Below are 19,916 nucleotides of genomic sequence, written 5' to 3' on the forward strand. Positions count from 1 at the left end.
GCGGATGGGAATTATCTCCCTGAAGCTGAGTCCATCCGCTCCCTGGGGGTGGTACCACCCCGGCTCTCACCCAGCCGCCCTCCCGCCCCCGCGCATTCCTGAGCCCGGGACGCACGGGGGATGGGAGCTGAATGCCGCTCCGTGAGCCTACCCCCTGCCCAGGTGAGCGCTGCCGCCCTCCGGGTTCTGCTCGCCAGGCCGGGATGTCGCGACTTGTAGTTGCTGGTAGCCCCGAGGGCGGACAGGAAAGAAAGGCTTTCTATTTTGAGGGCCGAGGGTTGGAGGTCTGAGTTAGACAGGTTCCGGGGCGCTGGCTGGCTGCGCGGGCTTCGGTGCGACCCGGCTTGGGACCTGTTGCAGCCCGTCCGCACCCCGCCCTCGCTGGCTCGGCACCTGGGCCCGGGAGGCGCGGCCCGGGCAGGACCGAGCTGCCCTACGCGCCTGACGCGCAGGTGACTCCGCACCTCCGCTTCCTGGGACGCAAACCTTTGGCGCGGGCGCGGCTGCGCGCGGCTCGGGACGCTCCCGGCGGTAAGTGGGGTCCTGGCTCCCCTCCCCTCCCCAGCGGGCGGGGGGCCACAGGGGCGGGGACCGCGGCCAGCCCGGGGCCGGCCAGGAGGAGGGCGCGAACCTCCCCGGTGAGCGCGCGCGGGATCGGACAGTCGCCGGCGTGCAGAGTTCAGTCTCCTGCTTTTATCTGCTTTTCTTTCGTTAGCGTGTGGGTAAGAGTGAGTTGGGAAGTTTGAAAAGTTCAGTCTTGTGGAAGTTTGAAAAGTTCAGTCTCAGGCGAGCTGGGTTCCGGTGCCCGAGGGACAGGCCCCGCTCGCGGTGTACTTTGGATCATTTTCCTCTTGGCTCTGGGGTCGGCGGTGGGGAGAGTCCTGGAGGCCTCCTTGTGAGGAAGGCGGCTGGATGGAGGAGGGGATCTTGGGAAAAGGTGGGAACCGCGGCTGCACAGGGCGTGGGTGTCCTTTAGACCCAGCGTGGGGAACAGAACTCAAAAGGGAAAATAAAAGTTTGTACTTTGACACACTCTCCTATTTGTGTCCTATCCCACTTCTGCTCTCAGATTAATCCAGACTTGTGCTTTTCAAACTTTAGTTCCCCTGAGCCTGGGTCTGTGACCTTGATTAGCTCGCCCGGTCATTCTGGTTCCTATCAGATTTTGAGAACCACTGCTCCGGGGTGGTGGTGGCCTTAAAAGGAGAGGGGATTGCTCCTGGAAAGTCACATGGAGACTTTAGGTCTGTTCTTTGTGTCGTGTTGGGAGAATTATTACCTATATGGCCGGGGTGGGGGGTGGGGTGAAGAGGAAGATAAGGTATGTATGTTAGTAGTTGGAATCACGGGTATGTGAAGAGACAGTGGTGCTTTATAGGGAAGAGACTGGAGATTTGGGAACACAGGACCGCATGGAGACTGTGCCCGGAGGGATGTGCTTACAAATTATAGCGTCTCAGCCCTAGCAGTGGAGATTAGAGCTAAGGAGGCCAGAACACTAAGAAAGAGTGGGGCTGGTAGCCAGCAGTCAAGGCCAGACGCTGATATCCAGCAGCTCCTTTCCAGATTCCCACTTGATAGACATAATGCTAGGTTACCAGCAGGCACCTCCCCTCTTTCCCTTTCTCATCCCAAACACAGGCAGGAGCCCCAGGGAAATCCATGACTGAGGCTGAATCAGTCCTGACAAGAAATACGAAAGGGAACAGGGATGAAAGGGGCTCAGAAGAGGAAGCTGGTCTTTTCGGTTTTCCAAAATAACAAAAGAACAAGAGTGGCGTGGATCCGGATGGGGTGGGGGTGAGGCTGGTCTTGGTTCTGTTTGATTTCTTCCTGTCTTCCTGCAGTTCCTAGCATGATAGAGGCCCCCACGCCATCCAGTCCAAATTTCACCCCTTGCTTTTGAGCTTACGGCACACGTGGTGTACATGCCTGTGAAGGATGCTGGCGGCACCCTGCAGAGCCTGCCTGAGGGGCTGGGTGGATCCTGCCTTTCAAGCTGGCACGTTTTAGACCCCAGACGCTCAGAATGTATTGTGGGAAGAATCACCCATTGAACAACTGCTGAAAGGGGTTGCGTACATGGAGACAAACCACACCTCTTGCTGCTGACTCAGTGATGTTTTTTGTGGTTACTCTCTGGAGATTGTTACTTTAACTGTAACTGACTAAACTTTTGGGTGATGGTTATTCTTTCTAGTACATCCCCTCCTGCTAGCAGACCCCTTACAGTTTATGGTGGAGCTTTTCTTGACCATGACTTACTGAACAGAAACAACTCACCTTCTTGCTTCCGGTTCCATTACATTATACACCTGTGAGTTTCCAGGATGTAACAGGGCCCTGTGAATCTTGCAGTGAAAATGTGATTCCAGTAAATCAGGCCTCTTCTGTAATGTAAATCTGGTTGGAGGAGACCTTTTGAACAGGCCCCACACTTAGCTTAATTTAACTAATTATTTGTAAAGTTACAAGTTGCCCTTGTTTAGCTAGTTAGGTAAGTTCATGTGTCTCCTGTAACTTGCCGAGTATGTGTGTCCCAGGGATGTTTCACAATTTCACAGCGTCTGTTAAACACAGTGTTAAAAATGTCCTTTTGATTACTTAATTATATCTAATTTGAAAGTGAAGTGTATTTTAGAACTTTGTTGGTGAATTTATCATTTGAAAATCAGAATACACTCCGCAACCCCCAACACCATGGAAACAGAATTCTAAATGATGGATTTTAGGGGTTCAATGGGTTAACTTTTATACAAATAGCACCTAAGCTCCATCAAGAATTAAATCCACTGACCACCAATTTCTCTGAGAAAATTTTCTGGAGCCTTCAGATGACTCTTCCTTCCTCCTGAGGTGGGCCAGTGGGCTTTGGCACTGTTTGCGGTACCTATCCCAGCCCACAAGGTAGAGTCGGGAACCCATGGGGATTGGCATTGCCAATCATGGGAGATGAGTACTGTGGGCAGCTGACACAGGACGGGGTTGGGGGGGGGATGGTGGGCTCCAGTAGAAAGGGTATGTGTGGAGGTGAACTTGAATGGGAGCAAGTTGGCTTCCATTTGGGAAGGAGGGTTTTTAAGGAGTCAGGATGCTAGCATGTGTAGGAGGTAGGGGCGGGGGATCAGGGAGGTAAAAGATGTTTTGAGTAGCTGTGATGCTTTGAGGAAGATGAGCCTGGGTTGGAGAGATGATACCAATATAAGGGATATTCACCCATTGGACACATCTACATTGCAAAGTGCTTGAGCCACATGATCATGGCTTAATATGCAGAACTTTTCCTCGGGGGACATCTAATTACTACCCAGTTTGTATTTTGTTTTATTTTTACACTGTCCTTTGGAGTGAGCCAGATGTTCCCCAAAAGGCACGTGCCATTTATCTTTTGAGCTATGTGTCAAATAATTTGTAAACTCTGCCCATCCTTGGGGAAGGTAAGGTGGTGGTAGTGGTCAGCCTCTGGCATAGGTACTGGCATAGGATCTGGTGTAACCTCCATGTGCATGTATATAAATGACAGCCAGTAGGCAGTGGCCTATTTTAAAGAGTTTATACAAAAGCTGTGCAGTCATGTTGTGTAAAGGTTATAACTTTGTGCTGTTGTGCCCTATCCATTCATTCAACATATATATATTGACAATTATGCACCAAGCAATGTGTTCTACTCCGGGAATGTAAGGGTAACAAGATCCTGTTCTTGGATCTCAGGAAGCTCACAGTTAGGAACCTAATAAGTACAAACAGTTATTAATGGATCAGATCCCTTTACTTAGTATTTCCTTCATACTGTGAAGATCTCAGCAGATATTGTATATGTTCATTAATCATTTGTGAAATTGAACATTAGCAGACCTGAGTTACTGGTGATTTTGGACGGAGTATTTAAATTCTCTCAGACTCTCAAGTTTTTCACTGGTGTGAAAGGGCTTGGATACATGATCACTGGTGTATCCCATTGTGCTCTGAAATTCTCTGTGATTGCTTTTAATTGAGGGTACCATAAAATAGTGTTAACTAAGGTCTCCCCAAGGTATCACTGGAATCTCGTTATTTCCACTTCTATTGTCCAACTTTCATTTCAAAGGGTTTTAGTTCTCTATTTATCATCATGTTGCTTCTCAGATTGTATAAGCATTACTCACTTGGGGAAGAATAGGCAGTTTTCAGAGCACTAAAAAGCGGCATCTTCCACCTCAATGGCTGTAATAGAGTCGCTCACCATGGGATGTCTGTCTGGGCTGTCTTTTATATACATGCACAAGCAATGATGGCTTCACTTCAAAACAGCGCGTTGCTCCAAATACTCAGTATCATCTGACTCATTCAATAGCTGTTTCCTGATGTTTTTTAAAAAATGTATTTTTCTCAAATAAACGTAACTCCTGAATTATTGGTTTGAGAAAAGTGAAAAAAAGGTAAGATGTTTTTAGAGTAAGGAACTGTTGACGGTGTTTCCCAATGATTTCAGGGGTTTTTTTTCAGTCTCAACCGTTCCTTTGCTTTCCAGTCTTACTGTCCATTTAACCTTTTTGGCCTCTCTTTGTCCCTTCTCGTTCCTTCTCTTCCTTTTCTTTCTTTTCCTCAATCTTCTCTTTCTTTCTTTGCTCCTCCATCTCATCCTTTCTCTTGTCTTCTTTTGCTACCTCATCTTTCATCTTTTCTCTGTCCAGCCCTCCCATTCCCTACTTCTGTTTGTCTGTTTCTCCATTTGTTCACCTATTTATTTATTTATCTTTCTTCATGTCCATCTGTCATCTCCATCAGTACAGGTCTCTACTTTGGTACATTATATGTTTCTAAAAATCTGTAAAATCAAATTATATCAAAAAAATACATTACAAGGGAAATTTTATTCTCTGACAACCAAAATATAAATAAAATTGCCAGTTACATTTTAATGTTAAATACAATATTTAACAATACATTTCTAGCATTTTATGCATTTAAAAATTTGTTCTTTTCCTTCCTAATGGAACAGGTGTATAATGATCATCTGTTTAAAACTAAAGATTTGTCTCCTTTGACATATCCAATCATTTCAGTCTTTGCCTTGATTATATTCCATTTATTAGATAAGCATTTTATCACTACCATGGAGACTTTCATTTATCTATTTTTCAAAAACTTATAAGTTCAAGTTGGAATAAAATATTCAAATAAGAGTGCAAATAAGACAGTAAAAAGAGGGTAACGATGTTTTGAAACTGCATATTGACATGCTGACAGCCTTACTGGGCAGTAAATTGAAATATTTCTTAGTTGATGGATTAAAGACTGGATTTATCACAGAAGAGTTACTTTGAGTGTCAGTGTCCAATGCAGAAAAAGTCACAGGTCAAAAGAACTAAGGGACCACTTTTACATATAATTGAATCTTTCTTTTTAAAATCTTAATAGAAAAATGATACTAAAGAAAATTGAAATGATAGCCTATGTCTACGATTTCCATGTCTATTAATGTGAGGCAAAAAACATCAGCCTCTAAACATTGAAAGTAACATGAAAAGTGCTTTATTACAAAAGCATTTGTTTATGCAATTGGCCAGTTCTTGTACACTCACATCTAAAGGTATTCCCTGAGAAATCAGCCACATCTGGTACATCCTCAAAGCCTTAATTCAGAGCCCTGTTATTAAGACAGTGTCTTCAAACTATATAAAATCCCGTGTTTTGTTTACAGAGTAGACTTACTCCCAGTTAGCAGGTTGCATCTTGTATGTAGAAGAGTTAGGACAAGAAACCTAAAGGGAAAAGAGCATAAAATCTATTCAAGGCCATTGGATCCCAAGTATGAGTCCCCAGAAATTTGGGACAGGAGCCATAGATCATCTTAAGTAGGTGTGTGCACAAATCACATGTGGAGTAAGTGACTTGATAAAATCATTAATGATTTGAGTTGAAACAAATTGTTACTTTTGATTTTAATATCACAGCATAGTAATACCATTATCTGGGGGACACCCTCAATAGTTGTTTATTTTGTATACTTTCCATGTGAATGACTTTCTTGATTTGTACAGAGGATGGTTACACCTGAAGCACAGAGAAGATAGCTTTTGATAATGTAACCAGTGATAACACACCTTCAGAACAGTGCCAGGGTCTTTCCACTTGAAAATGTACATTGTTGTAGGGATTGCTTGTCATTACAGTTTCCCAGGTTAGAACCACGGTCAGAGAGATTAAAGCACAGTTACAAAGAGAGATCACAGGGAACTCAGGTTACTGTTTCCCTGAAATCCACAAGACCTAGAATCCATTATACAAATCCAGCAGCATTTTACACATTTAAAAAATGTGTTTCTTTATTTGGACCTGATTAATTTCTATGTGTGCAGTTGTTTTATAAACAAGTTAGAGGAGCCAATGAAGAAGCTTAGTGAGAAATCAGTAAAAGGGCTGAAGTAGCATGGGCTAGTTTTCCAATCACATTTTTTGGGGGGGGAATTTCTGGGAGAAAATAAAAGAGGATCACTTTATTTCAACTGTGATATAGCTAGCTAAGCACATCCGGTGATGTGTTTTGGGGTGTCTGTGAGCTTATTATGATTTTAGGCAGCCTCTCTGCTATTGGGTGGGGTTGTGTTCCTGTCTTACTAGTTGTTTGGCATAGGGTGTCTAGCACTGTAGCTTGCTGGTCTTTGCGTGGAGCTGGGTCTTAGTATTGAGATGGAGATCTCTGAGAGAGCTTTCGCCATTTGATATTATGTGGGGCTGGGAGGTCTCTGCTGGACCAATGTCCTGAACTCGGCTCTCCCACCTCAGAGGCTCAGGCCTGACACCCAGCCGGAGCACCAAGACCCTGTCAGCCACATGGCTCTAGCTTCTTCCTAAAGTAGACACATTCTCATAAATATTTCAAGGTATCTAGAAGAAAGTGCTAGTCTTGAACTGACTAAGCCCATGGATCTCAGCAACCTCAGCACATAGCTTTTTTTCTTTCCTGATGAAAAGTACAGAGCTTTCGCCTTTTCACTCAAAGGAAGCATTTTACATCCTCTCTCTGGCGTTTCCGAATTGCCATCTTCACTCCTCTTGCTTTGGGGTCGTTATTAAGTAAAATAAGGGTCACTTGAGCACAAGCCCTGTGACACCCCAGTCGGTCTGATAACCCAGATGGCCACCAAGTGACTCACGTGCAAGTTTTACGTACCTTTAGAACGGAGAGATTTACATAATCCTCGAAACCATAATCTGGCTTTGTAACAGGGTAATTTATTGGATAATCCGAAGCCTCACACTGCTGTGTTTTATCACGTTGTTAAAAAAAAAATGTCAATTTTTAAACTTCTCCGGGCTGCTCTGGAATATATAGTCCATGCCAGTTTCACCTTAATGATATACCAAACGTCTGTAATCATAATTAATTTAAACACAGAATGAATCCTTTCTTCCTGCTGAAATAAATCCATTTAATAATAGAACTGACATTAATAACAGAGGTGAAATGAGTCATGCTTTACAGCTAATTTGTATCACTATTTCCGTTGAAAAACACAAGACTTTAAACTTTGAAATTAAAGATGATATAAACGGATGGAGAGATATACCATGTTCTTGGATTGGAAGAATCAACATTGTGAAAATGACTCTACTACACAAAGCAATCTACAGACTCAATGCAATCCCTATCAAACTACCAATGGCATTTTTTCACAGAACTAGAACAAAAAATTGCACAATTTGTATGGAAACACAAAAGATCCTGAATAGACAAAGCAGTCTTGAGAAAGAAAAATGGAGCTGGAGGAATCAGGCTCCCTGACTTCAGACCATACTACAAATCTACAGTAATCAAGAGAGTAGGGTACTGGCACAAAAACAGAAATATAGATCAATGGAACAAGATAGAAAGCCCAGAGATAAACCCACAAACATATGGTCACCTTACCTTTGATAAAGGAGGCAAGAATATACAATGGAGAAAAGACAGCCTCTTCAATAAGTGGTGCTGGGAAATCAGGACAGCTACATGTAAAAGAATGAAATTAGAACACTCCCTAACACCATATGCAAAAATAAACTCAAAATGGATTAAAGCCCTAAATGTAAGGCCAGACACTATCAAACTCTTAGAGGAAAACATAGGCAGAGCACTCTATGACATAAATCACAGCAAGATCTTTTTTGACCCACCTCCTAGAGTAATGGAAATAAAAACAAAAATAAGCAAATGGGACCTAATGAAACTTAAAAGCTTTTGCACAGCAAAGGAAACCATAAACAAGACCAAAAGACAACACTCAGAATGGGAGAAAATATTTGCAAACAAAGCAACTGACAAAGGATTAATCTCCAAAATATACAAGCAGCTAATGAAGCTCAATATCAAGAAAACAAAAACCCAATCCAAAAATGGGCAGAAGACCTAAATAGACATTTCTCCAAAGAAGATATACAGATTGCCAATAAACACATGAAAGGATGCTCAACATCACTAATCGTCAGAGAAATGCAAATCAAAACTACAATGAGGTATCACCTCACACCTGTCAGAATGGCCATCATCAAAAAATCTACAAAGAATAAATGCTGGAGAGGGTGTGGAGAAAAGGGAACCCTCTTGCACTGTTGGTGGGAATGTAAATTGATACAGCCACTATGGAGAACAGTATGGAGGTTCCTTAAAAAACTAAAACTAGAACTACCATATGACCCAGCAATCCCACTACTGGGCATATACACTGAGAAAACCATAGTTCAAAAAGAGACATGTACCACAGTGTTCACTGCAGCACTATTTACAATAGCCAGGACATGGAAGCAACCTAAGTGTCCATCGACTGATGAATGGATCAAGAAGATGTGGCACAGGGCTTCCCTGGTGGCGCAGTGGTTGAGAATCTGCCTGCCAATGCAGGGGACACGGGTTCGAGCCCTGGTCTGGGAAGATCCCACATGCCGCAGAGCAACTGGGCCCGTGAGCCACAATTACTGAGCCTGCGCGTCTGGAGCCTGTGCTCCGCAACAGGAGAGGCCACGATAGTGAGAGGCCCGCGCACCGCGATGAAGAGTGGCCCCCGCTTGCCACAACTAGAGAAAGCCCTCGCACAGAAACGAAGACCCAACACAGCCAAAAATAAATAAATAAATAAATTTAAAAGAAGATGTGGCACATATATACAATGGAATATTAGTCAGCCATAAAAAGAAACAAAATTGAGTTATTTGTAGTGAGGTGGATGGACCTAGAGTCTGTCATATAGAGTGAAGTATGTCAGAAAAATTTTTGTTAGAATCTCCAAGTGACACTTGATATCATCTCCATTCTCCTGACAAAGTGCTCATTTGAAATAAGTGTGTGTGTTTTTTTTGTTTTTTTTTAAAATTTATTTATTTATTTTTGGCTGTGTTGGGTCTTCGTTTCTGTGCGAGGGCTTTCTCCAGTTGTGGCAAGTGGGGGCCACTCTTCATCGCGGTGCGTGGGCCTCTCACTGTTGCAGCCTCTCCTGTTGCGGAGCACATGCTCCAGACGCGCAGGCTCAGTAATTGTGGCTCACGGGCCTAGTTGCTCTGCGGCATGTGGGATCTTCTCAGACCAGGGCTTGAACCCATGTCCCCTGCATCGGCAGGCAGATTCTCAACCACTGCGCCACTAGGGAAGCCCGTGTTTGTGTTTTTTGATAGAGATCTCTAGATTTATCTAATGACTTACAGCAGTCACTGGGTTTCTAATTATTTTCTTAAAAGTGCTTTACAAATGGTTAATATTTTGTATTATCAAAAAATTAACCTCTAGTTAATATAAACAAGTAGTTGCTTCAATCTTTAAGAGTTCTGCATGGATATTATCGTTTTATAGAAAAATTTATACTTTGGCATTTTTTGGCCTATCATACTTTAATCAACTCTCATTCTCTTACTTTGAGTTATTAACGCAGTATGTGATTAGCTTATTATTTAACAGTTATGTCCATCCTGAGCATTAATGAGTGTGCTAAACAGAGAGTCTCCCCTATCCCAGCGCTTCTAGTCTAGTGAAGGAGGTATAGCAAATAAGGCCTTTAATTGATGCATCAGATGTGATAACAGGTGCCATGAGTGCTGTGGCACTCCTTGCCCTGGTTCTGGTCCTGACCCCTGAGAGTTGGGGATGACACTGTGCATCTCTGAGCTACTTACTAAGACCTCGTTAACCACATGTAGTTATTTTAATTTTATTTTTTTCTTTGTGGTCCCTGTGACCATAGCTTTATTTTCTGGACATTTTGTACTTTTTCATGTGTTGCTTTGTAATAATTATTAGACTTCAGAGTCTAATAATTATTATATGCAGAGTTTTAACTTAACTATTACAGTCAACTTAGCACATGACTGAAAAAAAGAGGAGGGCATTCTAAAGTCAAAAATAACTGTTGGGATACTTCTTTTATCAACTTTCTTTTTCCCCAGTGCCAACAATACATATTCATTGATACACATCTGGTAAATACAGAAACGTGTAAAGAAGTTTTAAAACATCGCCCATAGAACCACCACTCTAAGACAAGCACTCTCATTTTTATGTGTGTGTTTCCTTTTGGTTTTGGGTGAATTTTCTTTAGTTATAATTTTGCTCTTATGTAGTTTGGTAACCTGATTGTTGTCCATATAGCATCATAACAGAAGCATTTTTGCCTGCTATTAAAACTACTAGAGACACCCTCTGACTTTCTTGGGTTTTTTGTTCATTTGTTTTGCATTTGTGTATAATGCTGTTTATTTAACTTCAAAAAAATGTGAAGGCTGACTCTGGAGAATCCAGGACAGGGCATAGTAGGCAGGTCTTTGTTACACCTGACTAAGAAACGCTTTCCTAACCACTTCCTTGCTTCCAAACAAAGTTCGCGGGTTTGTGGGTATACCAGGTCTCTTCAGAAGGCAAAATAAATATCATCTTAAAATTTTAAAGCAAAGGGTCCCCCGGGAAGCCAATTTGTGACACATTATAGGACTCTATCCAAAAATATGTCCTCTGTGTGATTACATACAGAAAGAGGGTTCTCAGTAAGAAAGAGAAAAATAGAGCCTTATTACTAAATAAAACTCCTTCCTATATGACTACCTCACCATTTTTAGCAGTTTTTATGGCTGATATAGAGTAAGGCTTTTATCTCATTTAGTCTTTATAGAAACCCTTTGCTATCAGTACTGTTATTTTACCGGTTTTCCTGGTGAGGAACACGAGGTTTGGAGCCCTGAAATAATGAAGACCTAGGTCTTACAACCAGTATGTGGCAGAGCAGAAGTCAAATCCTGGGCCGTCTTTCCCACTCTGGGTCACTGAGCCAACTTGTGATTTGTCATTTGCCTTTAAAATAATTCTGCTTCACCATTTCTTGTAATTAAAGACTACCCTAATATGCCTATCTTTGCGTTCTCTTTGGACTAAACATTCCAATTATTCAACTATTTTTTATGACATAATCTGCTCCCAAACCCTCCTCCATCCTATACTTGTATAGCTAGTTTTAAATGTAAATTCAAACTTTAAAATTTATTTTATTGAGTTTAATCCTATCCAGTTGATTTATTAAATTTAAATAAATTTATATTTCACTACTTAAGATCATTTTGAATTCATTTTGAATATTGATTCTGGCATCTAATATATATGCTATTGTTCAGTTCCGTAAACTGTATCAATGTTTTTCTATTTATTGGTCCAAATGGATGTTACACACATTGATCAGGACCAGGCAGAGATGGAGCATTTTGGCACAAGTTACAACCCATCAGGATGACCTTGTTCCATCCATTGGAGCTTCTGGTGTACTAATATCATAATAAAACACAGTTCAGGAACAAGTTAGATATTGGTCAAAGAGTAGTTTTACTCTAATTTCTCTTGCATTTTAAGCCATGCATAGAGTAATCCTCTGCAGTTTGACTATTAAGTATATGTTCTATCAGTAAAGTGTTTATTCTTTTTCCTACAAATTTCTTTACAGGAATTACTCAATAAATCCTTCCAAATGGTAGTGAATGATTATGTTTTAATGTCATTAACATAAATTGGTGGCCTTTATTTTCTTACATTTGAACTATAGTTTAGACTGGGGGTGCAAATATATTGAAGAGCAGCCAATACAATCAAACCCTGCAATTATTTTGATGTGAAAGTAATCATCATTCTATCCCCAATTAAAAGAGATTAAGGAAACTAATAAATGATTAGATGTTGAGCAAATGGAATTTTCATTTGGGATTTATAAAATGAGTTGGAGCTGCTTAGTTTTGTGCTTTTCATGAGTTTGATAAGATGGGTGCTTCTGTTGGTGACCCACATATGGAGACATCTACACCCACACTCTGATTGCGTGTGCCACGCAGGCATGTATTCCTTGGCCTGCTCTGTGGAAGCCTGTGACCTGTGCTCTTGGATACTGGACCATTTTTTTGTAAGTGTTATTATGAAGCCAGTTTAGAAACTCCTAATACATTTGGATGCCAAAATTAGATATCAGATTGTCCTTGGCAGCTTCAGTATTATAGTGAATTTTTAATTTAACAGTAACTTCTTTAATGTTTTAATTGTCATCTTAATTTCTGATAATCAAAGTCAAACTTATCTTGGCAGGTACAAATTTGAACAAAGAAGAGATATATGATTTTGAACAGTGGTCCATCATAGATTATGATTTTATAAGACAGGGATGTTCTGAAACAATCCTTTATAAAACATTTTCTCATCTTCTGTAAGTAGACATTTTGATACACATCATAGAGTCAGTTCTCACCCCCCAAAAAAAGAGTGATATGAGGCATTTTTTCCTCAATATTTGAAAGACTATAAAATGTCCCTTAGTGAAATTTGCCTAACGTTGAAGTTATGTCAGAGAACTGGTTTTATAATACCACATAAACTAGAAAAACACTTGAAATTACTTGTGGAGGGTAAATTATTTTTTTATTAAGTTCCTTTATTTTACATTCTTTAAGGTTTGCGAATAAAGACAATCAATCCTATGTGTGTTTATATTAGCTTCCTTGTGTTGCTATAACAAGCTACCACAAATTTTGTCCTGAAACAATAGAGTTTATTCTCTCACAGTTCTAGAGGCTAATAGTCTGAAATCAAGGTTTCCTCAGAACCTCATTTTCTTAGAAGGTTCTAGAGGTTAGTCTGTCCATGGCTTTCTCTTAGCTCTGGTGTTGCCAGAAATCCTTAGCATTCCAATCTCTAACTCTGTCCTCCTTTGGAGTTCTCCCTGTGTATTTGTCTATGACCTGTCTCTTACAAAGAAGACCCTATTTCCAAATAAGATCACATTCACTGGTACTGAGGGTTAGGACTTAAACATATTTTGTTGGAGGATACAATTGAATTCATAACAGCATTCAATAGCTGAATAGAAACAGCCTAAGACGGAAGTTGGGAAAAGGACCTCAAAGACACTGGCAACTCTGATCTGTTTGGTATTTTTCGGTCAAAGTCCTGATTTGGAGCCAGCTGTTTGCACATGAAATAATCATAACCTCAGACTATCTGTCATTTAAGAAGCTTGTAATTTCTCCTTGGAGCATTTTTTCACTGACCTCTTATTTCAGAAGTCTTTTCAATGAATTTTCTTAGATCAGAAACCATAAACAAATGGAGACTATTTTTGACTGTTTGCTTAATACTGCAGTTGACAAAACAGTGCATAACATTGTTAATGGGATGACAGAAAACACTACCTGTTTTTGAATCCTAAAAGACTCTTTTGAACAAATTATTTTTGTATCTTTATAGTGTTTATACTGTAACAGATTGTTAAAACATAAAATAGGAATAGTAGTATAATAATAATTATGGTAAAAGCTAAATATTTTAAGGGTATTACCTCATTTATTCCTTAGAATGACCTAATGCCACTAACATGTAACTGAGCAGGACCCTATGGGGCCTTCCTGGTACAGACCACTCCCCCATTATCTTCTGCTTTAGCTCCTCTCTGAAGTAACCCCCGTAATAGCATCTCATATTTCCTGAGTTTTTCAGATGTTAAAAACCACCACCAGATAGAAGAAATTAACTACTTGATGACCATGATCACATAGTCCCTAGACCTATTGGAGCCTAAGGATTGATACCGTTATCCCTTGTGACACCACCCTGGTACCTCACCATCAACCAATCAGAGAACTGTGCATCAGATGGTCACATTCCCTGAGATGTCCCTCCCTCACCTGGTCTTTACAAATGCTTTGCTGGAACCCGGTGGGGAGCTCGGGGATTTTGAGTGTGAGCCACCCAAGCCGCCAGTTCTCCTTGCTGGGCCCTGCAATAAGCCTTTCTCTGCTCCAAACTCTGATGTTTCAGTTTGATTGGCCTCACTGGGGGTCAGGAACATGAACTTGCATTCGGTAACACACACAGACTGAGGCTTGTGGACATAGGTCACTTGTCCAAGAGCTTCACAATACAGTAAGTCCTCTACATATGAATGAGTTCTGTTCCGAGAGTGCATTCCTCAGTCCAATTTGTTCGTAAGTCCAACAAAGTTAGCCTAGGTACTCACCTAACACAATCAGAGGGCAAGCTGCAATTTCACTCACGCCTGACATTGATGGAACCCACGTTTGCATCTCGACACAACTTGAAGGTTCGTTATGTAGGGGACTTACTGTAATTTGGGAAGCAGGCTTTGAACATGGTGGTATGAGCCTGCACACAAGCTCTCACCCTCCCAGCTATGTGTTGTTTTTGTTTTTATTTTCTATTCAAGGCAGATGAAATTGCTCATCAGTATAATTTGTTTTGAAGTAATTGTAGATTCACATGAAGTTGAGAGAAATAATACAGAGGAATTCGTTGTTATCTTTTACCCAGTTTCCCTCAGTGGTTACATCTTGCAAAAACTGTTATTCTGTGTCACACCCAGTATAATGACGTGGATATTGTCAAGATCCAGAAAGTTTCCATCACCATGAAAATGCCCCTTGTTGCCCTTTTACATCCACCCCTTCTTTAGGCCCTGGCATTCGCTAATCTGATCATTTTTATAACTTTGTCATTTCAAGACTGTTTTATAAATGAAATCATGCAGCGTGGAATCTTTGGGAGTTGGCTTTTTTCACCCAGCATAATTTTCGTGAGGTTCATCCAGGTTGCTGCAGGCATCAGAAGTTAGTTCATTGTATAGCTGACTAATGTTCTGTGGTCTGAGGGTACCACAGTTTGTATAATTTCACCTGCAAAGGACATTTGAGCTGTTTCCAGTTTAGAGCTATTATGAATAAAGCTGCTATGAACATTCATGTACAAGTTTTTGTGTGAAGATAAGTTTTCATTTCTCTGGGATCAACCCCAGGAGTGCAATTTTTATCTCATGTGTTAGTTGCGTATTTATATGCAGTTTTATAAATGAACCTGCCCAACTGTTTTTCAGAGTGGCCCATGCACTGAAATCTATTCTTTTATACCTTGTTTATAGCTTTTGTATTTACAGATTTAACATTTGGAATTTATACTTCCCGCAAGTTAAACTAAAGATTTGATATCAAATGCAGTGTATAGTGGTTTGGGGGCCTGGATTTGAATCATGTATTTTCCAAGGCTCTTTTTCTGGAGTGAGTCACTTAAATAGCAGCCGAGCCGAGCACTCTGCTCAGCTTTTATATCGTGGTGAGATTTTATTTTTCTCTACTTATTAACTCTATCCTGTATGTTGAAAGAATATACTTTCTAGGAGTTTTTAATGGTTATGAATTAAATAATGCTTTTTGTATGTTTAAAGGTACACCCAATTCATTTTATCCTCAGTTATAGCCCTTCCAATATTTAATAATTGAACTCTCGAAAGTATTATATTAAGTCTATAACTAAATACTGGTGCTATTTTATTGCAGTAGCCGTTTATGTAGGTACCATTACCTTGCTCTCCTCCATTAAAATTTGTCCGTAGATGGCTCCTTTACAAGTATCCCTTGTAAACACCTCTTGCAATAAATGGATATCCCTAGGCATTGAAAGATAGCCTCTCTCCAGCAGGACAAATCAAGTGTATTTATTTCTTAACCCTTATAAATCATATCTCAACTTCAGTGCTTATGGCTGTTGCATTTTTCCTTTGGTGTGTTTTTCTGCATCATTTCTGGCTTTGCTATTTGATTAGTCCTGTAGTGTTTTGCTTTTTTCTCATTTTCAATTGTTTTTTCCTTCATAATTAACTTTTCACTTTATCCTCCTAGTTTTATTTTACTTTCCAAATCCCTCTGATCTTTATGATTTCTCAGCTTACACATAGTTCAAGAATAAATTTTTTATAGTTGCAGAGTACATATTTGTGTAGGTAAAGCTCAGAAATGAATATAGTTTTTTAAAGCACTTTATGCATTTTAATTTCCAGATAAGTCATAGGCAGTTAACATCACAAGTTATAGGAATTCAAAAGTTAAATTTTAAAAGTTTAAAAATGAGTGCTCAGAAAACTTGGGATTGTTATGAACAATCAGCAGTTACCTACTGTTTTCAACAATTACAAATAATCTGTGTGATTTTCATGTGATCACTGGATATTTGTCCCTTCATGGACTGGAATTATCAAATGAGAACCACACCTCATTAAACCTTAGGGAACTATACTTTCATCAAATGGATTGATCCTCTCAAGCAAATAAAAACCTTATTTCTTTGTTAAAAATGAGTGTTATGTGCCAAAGAAAACTGTAATGAACACCAAAAAGTCATCAATTAGTAGTATGATATCATGCATAGGAAGTGAGCAACTTGATGAACAGTTCTCAGCCTTGGCACTATTGACATTTTGGACCAAAGAATTCCTTACTGTGGGTGGCTGTCCTGTGCATCCCTGGCCCCTACACACTGAATGCCAGTAGCACCCTCCCCACAAATCCTTATAATTAAAAACATCTCCAGACATTGTTCTTGTTTGGGATGGGGGTGGGGTCAAATCTCCCCTGTTGAGAACCACTGGACTCAAATAAAATGTCATTTGAAAGAAGATGGCACCTTATACAAGATTGAGACATTTATGAAAGTTTCCTCATTGGCTTCCTGGTGCATGTCAATAGATTAAGTTAAATGTAATTAGGTAATAAAAGAAACAAATTTTACTTCTTCATACCATATCTCTCACACTAGCAGACAGCTTGGTATTTATTCCTCCTTCTGCCCATGGAGGAGTGAGAGTGTGTTACCCAAAGCTCCACCATAATACCATGCGGGGCAGGAAGACGGTATTGCCCAGAACTCAGATGCCACATTGCACAGCCTGATGGTCTTGGGACCCAGGGACAGGTCCAGTCGCCTTGGCCTGGATCAAGTTATGGCTCAAGCTGAGGACCCTCCAGGAGACCGAAAGGAACATGTTCTGTTTTTATTTTTGTATCAGATTTACTCTTTAGGCTTTCATTACTGCTAGATTTTCTCTGTAAAAACTCTGAGCCTAGGGATGGACATAGGCTTATCTGCACTAAAATAGTAACGTAAGGTACTGTGTATCTTCCTCACTCCTCATCTCTGCCTTCCTATATGCTGGATCTTTTTCTGATCTTTTCTCCCCCAGCAAAACTTACGGCCCTATTTATTGTCCATTCCTTCATGACTTCTGTCTATGAGTAGTGACTCTTGTTACATATTTTCAGGTAAGGAGTTGATAAATGATAATGGCTCCCTGGGTTACCCTCCCAAATCAGATTTGATTTTTGGTAAACCTGAGACCAAAAAGTCTGAGTGAAATGGAAAATTGTAAACTAGGGCAGGGCCACTGACAAAGATGTTTTTGGTCAAATAAGCCCTTTTGTGCTTGTAGCACATCATAGGGTTGTACTTTGTTTGAATCCACACAATGAAGATCCTGACTTCAGAAGCCTGGAAAGTCCCTTATTTGATTGAGATAAGGTCCAGTCCAGTATCTCATGCAGGGAATTATGGAACAGATAACATTTTGTGGGCATGAGGGATGGGGCGTGAGCTCAGATAGGCAGATTTTAATTCCTAAGAGGAATCTGAATTGTCTTTGATGTCCTGAATTTCTTTATCACCTATATGTTGTCAAGCCATCAAATTTCAGGAGTTCATTCTTTGAACAATCACTTGAATATTCTTGTCACGTCCTCACTGAGAGTTTGAACTCTGAAAGACTCTCCTAGCTACTTGTCTCTCCTCCACTCCCCTGATACTGCCAGACTAATTGTTTTAAACAGAAGTTTTGCTAAATCACAACAGTCTCCAGTGGCCCTCCACACCTGGCTCCATTTTGTCTATTCAACTTTATCTCCTACCCCTAATACAAGGATCCTCATTTCCAGCAGACCAAGATTTTTTTTTTTTTTTTAATTAACCCCTGAATGTACCAAGCACATACTTGTTCTGTGCTTTTGCTTATGTTTTACATTTTTATGTGGGATGAAAATATTCCTTCTTTCCACCTGATCATATTCTTACTCATTGCCCCAGGTTCAGCTGAAGCCCACCTCCTGTGCAAGGCTATCCGTAACTCTTTTATTCCATATTGATTTCTACTTGCTTTTATTCTGAAAGCATTGACTACAGACAGTACTCATTTTGGCCCTGAGCAATATATGTCTTTGTTCAAAGTGGTAACAAACAGTTTTGTGTATACATTTTGCCTCTTCATCTAATTAATAAGTTCCTGGAAGACAAGTGTTCTGTGCTTTTTATATTTCATCAGGATATATGTATAACAAGCACTCAGTAAGATTTATATAAATGGCTGGTCAGGCATTGGTTTTCTTCTAATTCTATTTTAAAATATTTTAAAACCAAAAAGAAACTGATCACACCATGTGTAATCCCAGATTAAAGTTAAGAAGGATGGACTTTCTGGATATCAGAGAAGGAAGGTGTATTTCCTTAGATGAGAAACTAAAGTTAGAGGTAACTTGGAAAAGGAATATCAGCTAGCAGTCTGTGAATGGGATTCTGTTTAGCTCATTTGTGATAGATATGTGAATTATGGTATTATTATTGCCACTTTGGATATGAAATGTATGTCATATTGAGCTACTGGTACTCATTTTTATGAGTAAATGTAAAAATAACACTTGACATGGATTATGAAACATTTGATTACAGAATTCTAACTGTTCTTGATTTCCTTCTTTTTAAATACCCAGATACCTCTCATCCCTGCACGAATGGGCATTTGAAAGTGCCACTGTCAAAGGTTTGCAAGTATGGAGAACTCATCAATTCTTTCCTCCTTGAATGACGAGTGTAAATTAGACAATTACATTGAACCTCACTACAAGGAATGGTATCGAGTAGCTGTGGACACGCTGATTGAACAGGGGTTAGATGCATACCAAGAATTTCTTGCCAAGGAACGAGTGCCAGACTTTCTAGCCGAGGAAGAAATTAATTATATTTTGAAAAATGTTCAAAAAGTGGCACAAAGCACAGCACATGGTACTGATAATTTCTGCGATGATACCTCATCTTCAGGGACTTACTGGCCTGTTGAGTCTGATGTGGAAGCTCCCAATCTTGACTTGGGCTGGCCGTATGTGATGCCTGGACTCTTAAGGGGGACCCACATTGACCTCCTCTTTCATCCACCAAGAGCACAACTACTTACAATTAAGGAAACCATTCGGAAGATGATAAAAGAAGCAAGAAAGGTAATATTTCTATTTCTAAATGAAAAATTCGAAATGTGGAAAATCACCATAGTATAACAGACATATGTTAATAAAAGAGTCTCTATATGTATAGACCATGCCTGTTTCAGGAAATACATGTATGGATACGTAGGAAGGTTGTACTTCCCATATCTTGTAAATATCTGAGAGAGTGGTGTTGGGTTCCTGCTACAGGTGGAGATTTCCTTCTCTTCGTCACGTACATGAGAGAGCTTCACCCATGAAAGCTGAGGTGTATGGACCGGAAAAGAGATGATTTGATGTATTCATAGCCTAAATCACTTACATTTTCCTTAATCTCTGAAAGGAAATATGTGGTTGGC

At 40.2% G+C, this 19,916-nt stretch overlaps 1 protein-coding gene across 2 annotated transcripts in view; it reads left to right on the forward strand.

Moving 5' to 3' along the window:
• The first annotated feature begins 330 nt into the window (after nucleotides 1–330).
• Nucleotides 331–19,916, forward strand: part of FAM83B (family with sequence similarity 83 member B) — an 89,628-nt gene continuing 70,042 nt past the window's right edge. For both annotated transcript variants that reach the window (XM_059937535.1, XM_059937537.1), the window contains exons 1-2: nucleotides 331–531; nucleotides 19,069–19,572. In XM_059937535.1, the coding sequence (XP_059793518.1) occupies nucleotides 19,129–19,572 (444 nt within the window). In that variant the 5' untranslated portion in view covers nucleotides 331–531; nucleotides 19,069–19,128. The remainder of the gene's footprint in view (nucleotides 532–19,068; nucleotides 19,573–19,916) is intronic.

This window comes from Balaenoptera ricei, chromosome 11 (assembly GCF_028023285.1).
Source record: "Balaenoptera ricei isolate mBalRic1 chromosome 11, mBalRic1.hap2, whole genome shotgun sequence".
NCBI lineage: Eukaryota > Metazoa > Chordata > Mammalia > Artiodactyla > Balaenopteridae > Balaenoptera > Balaenoptera ricei.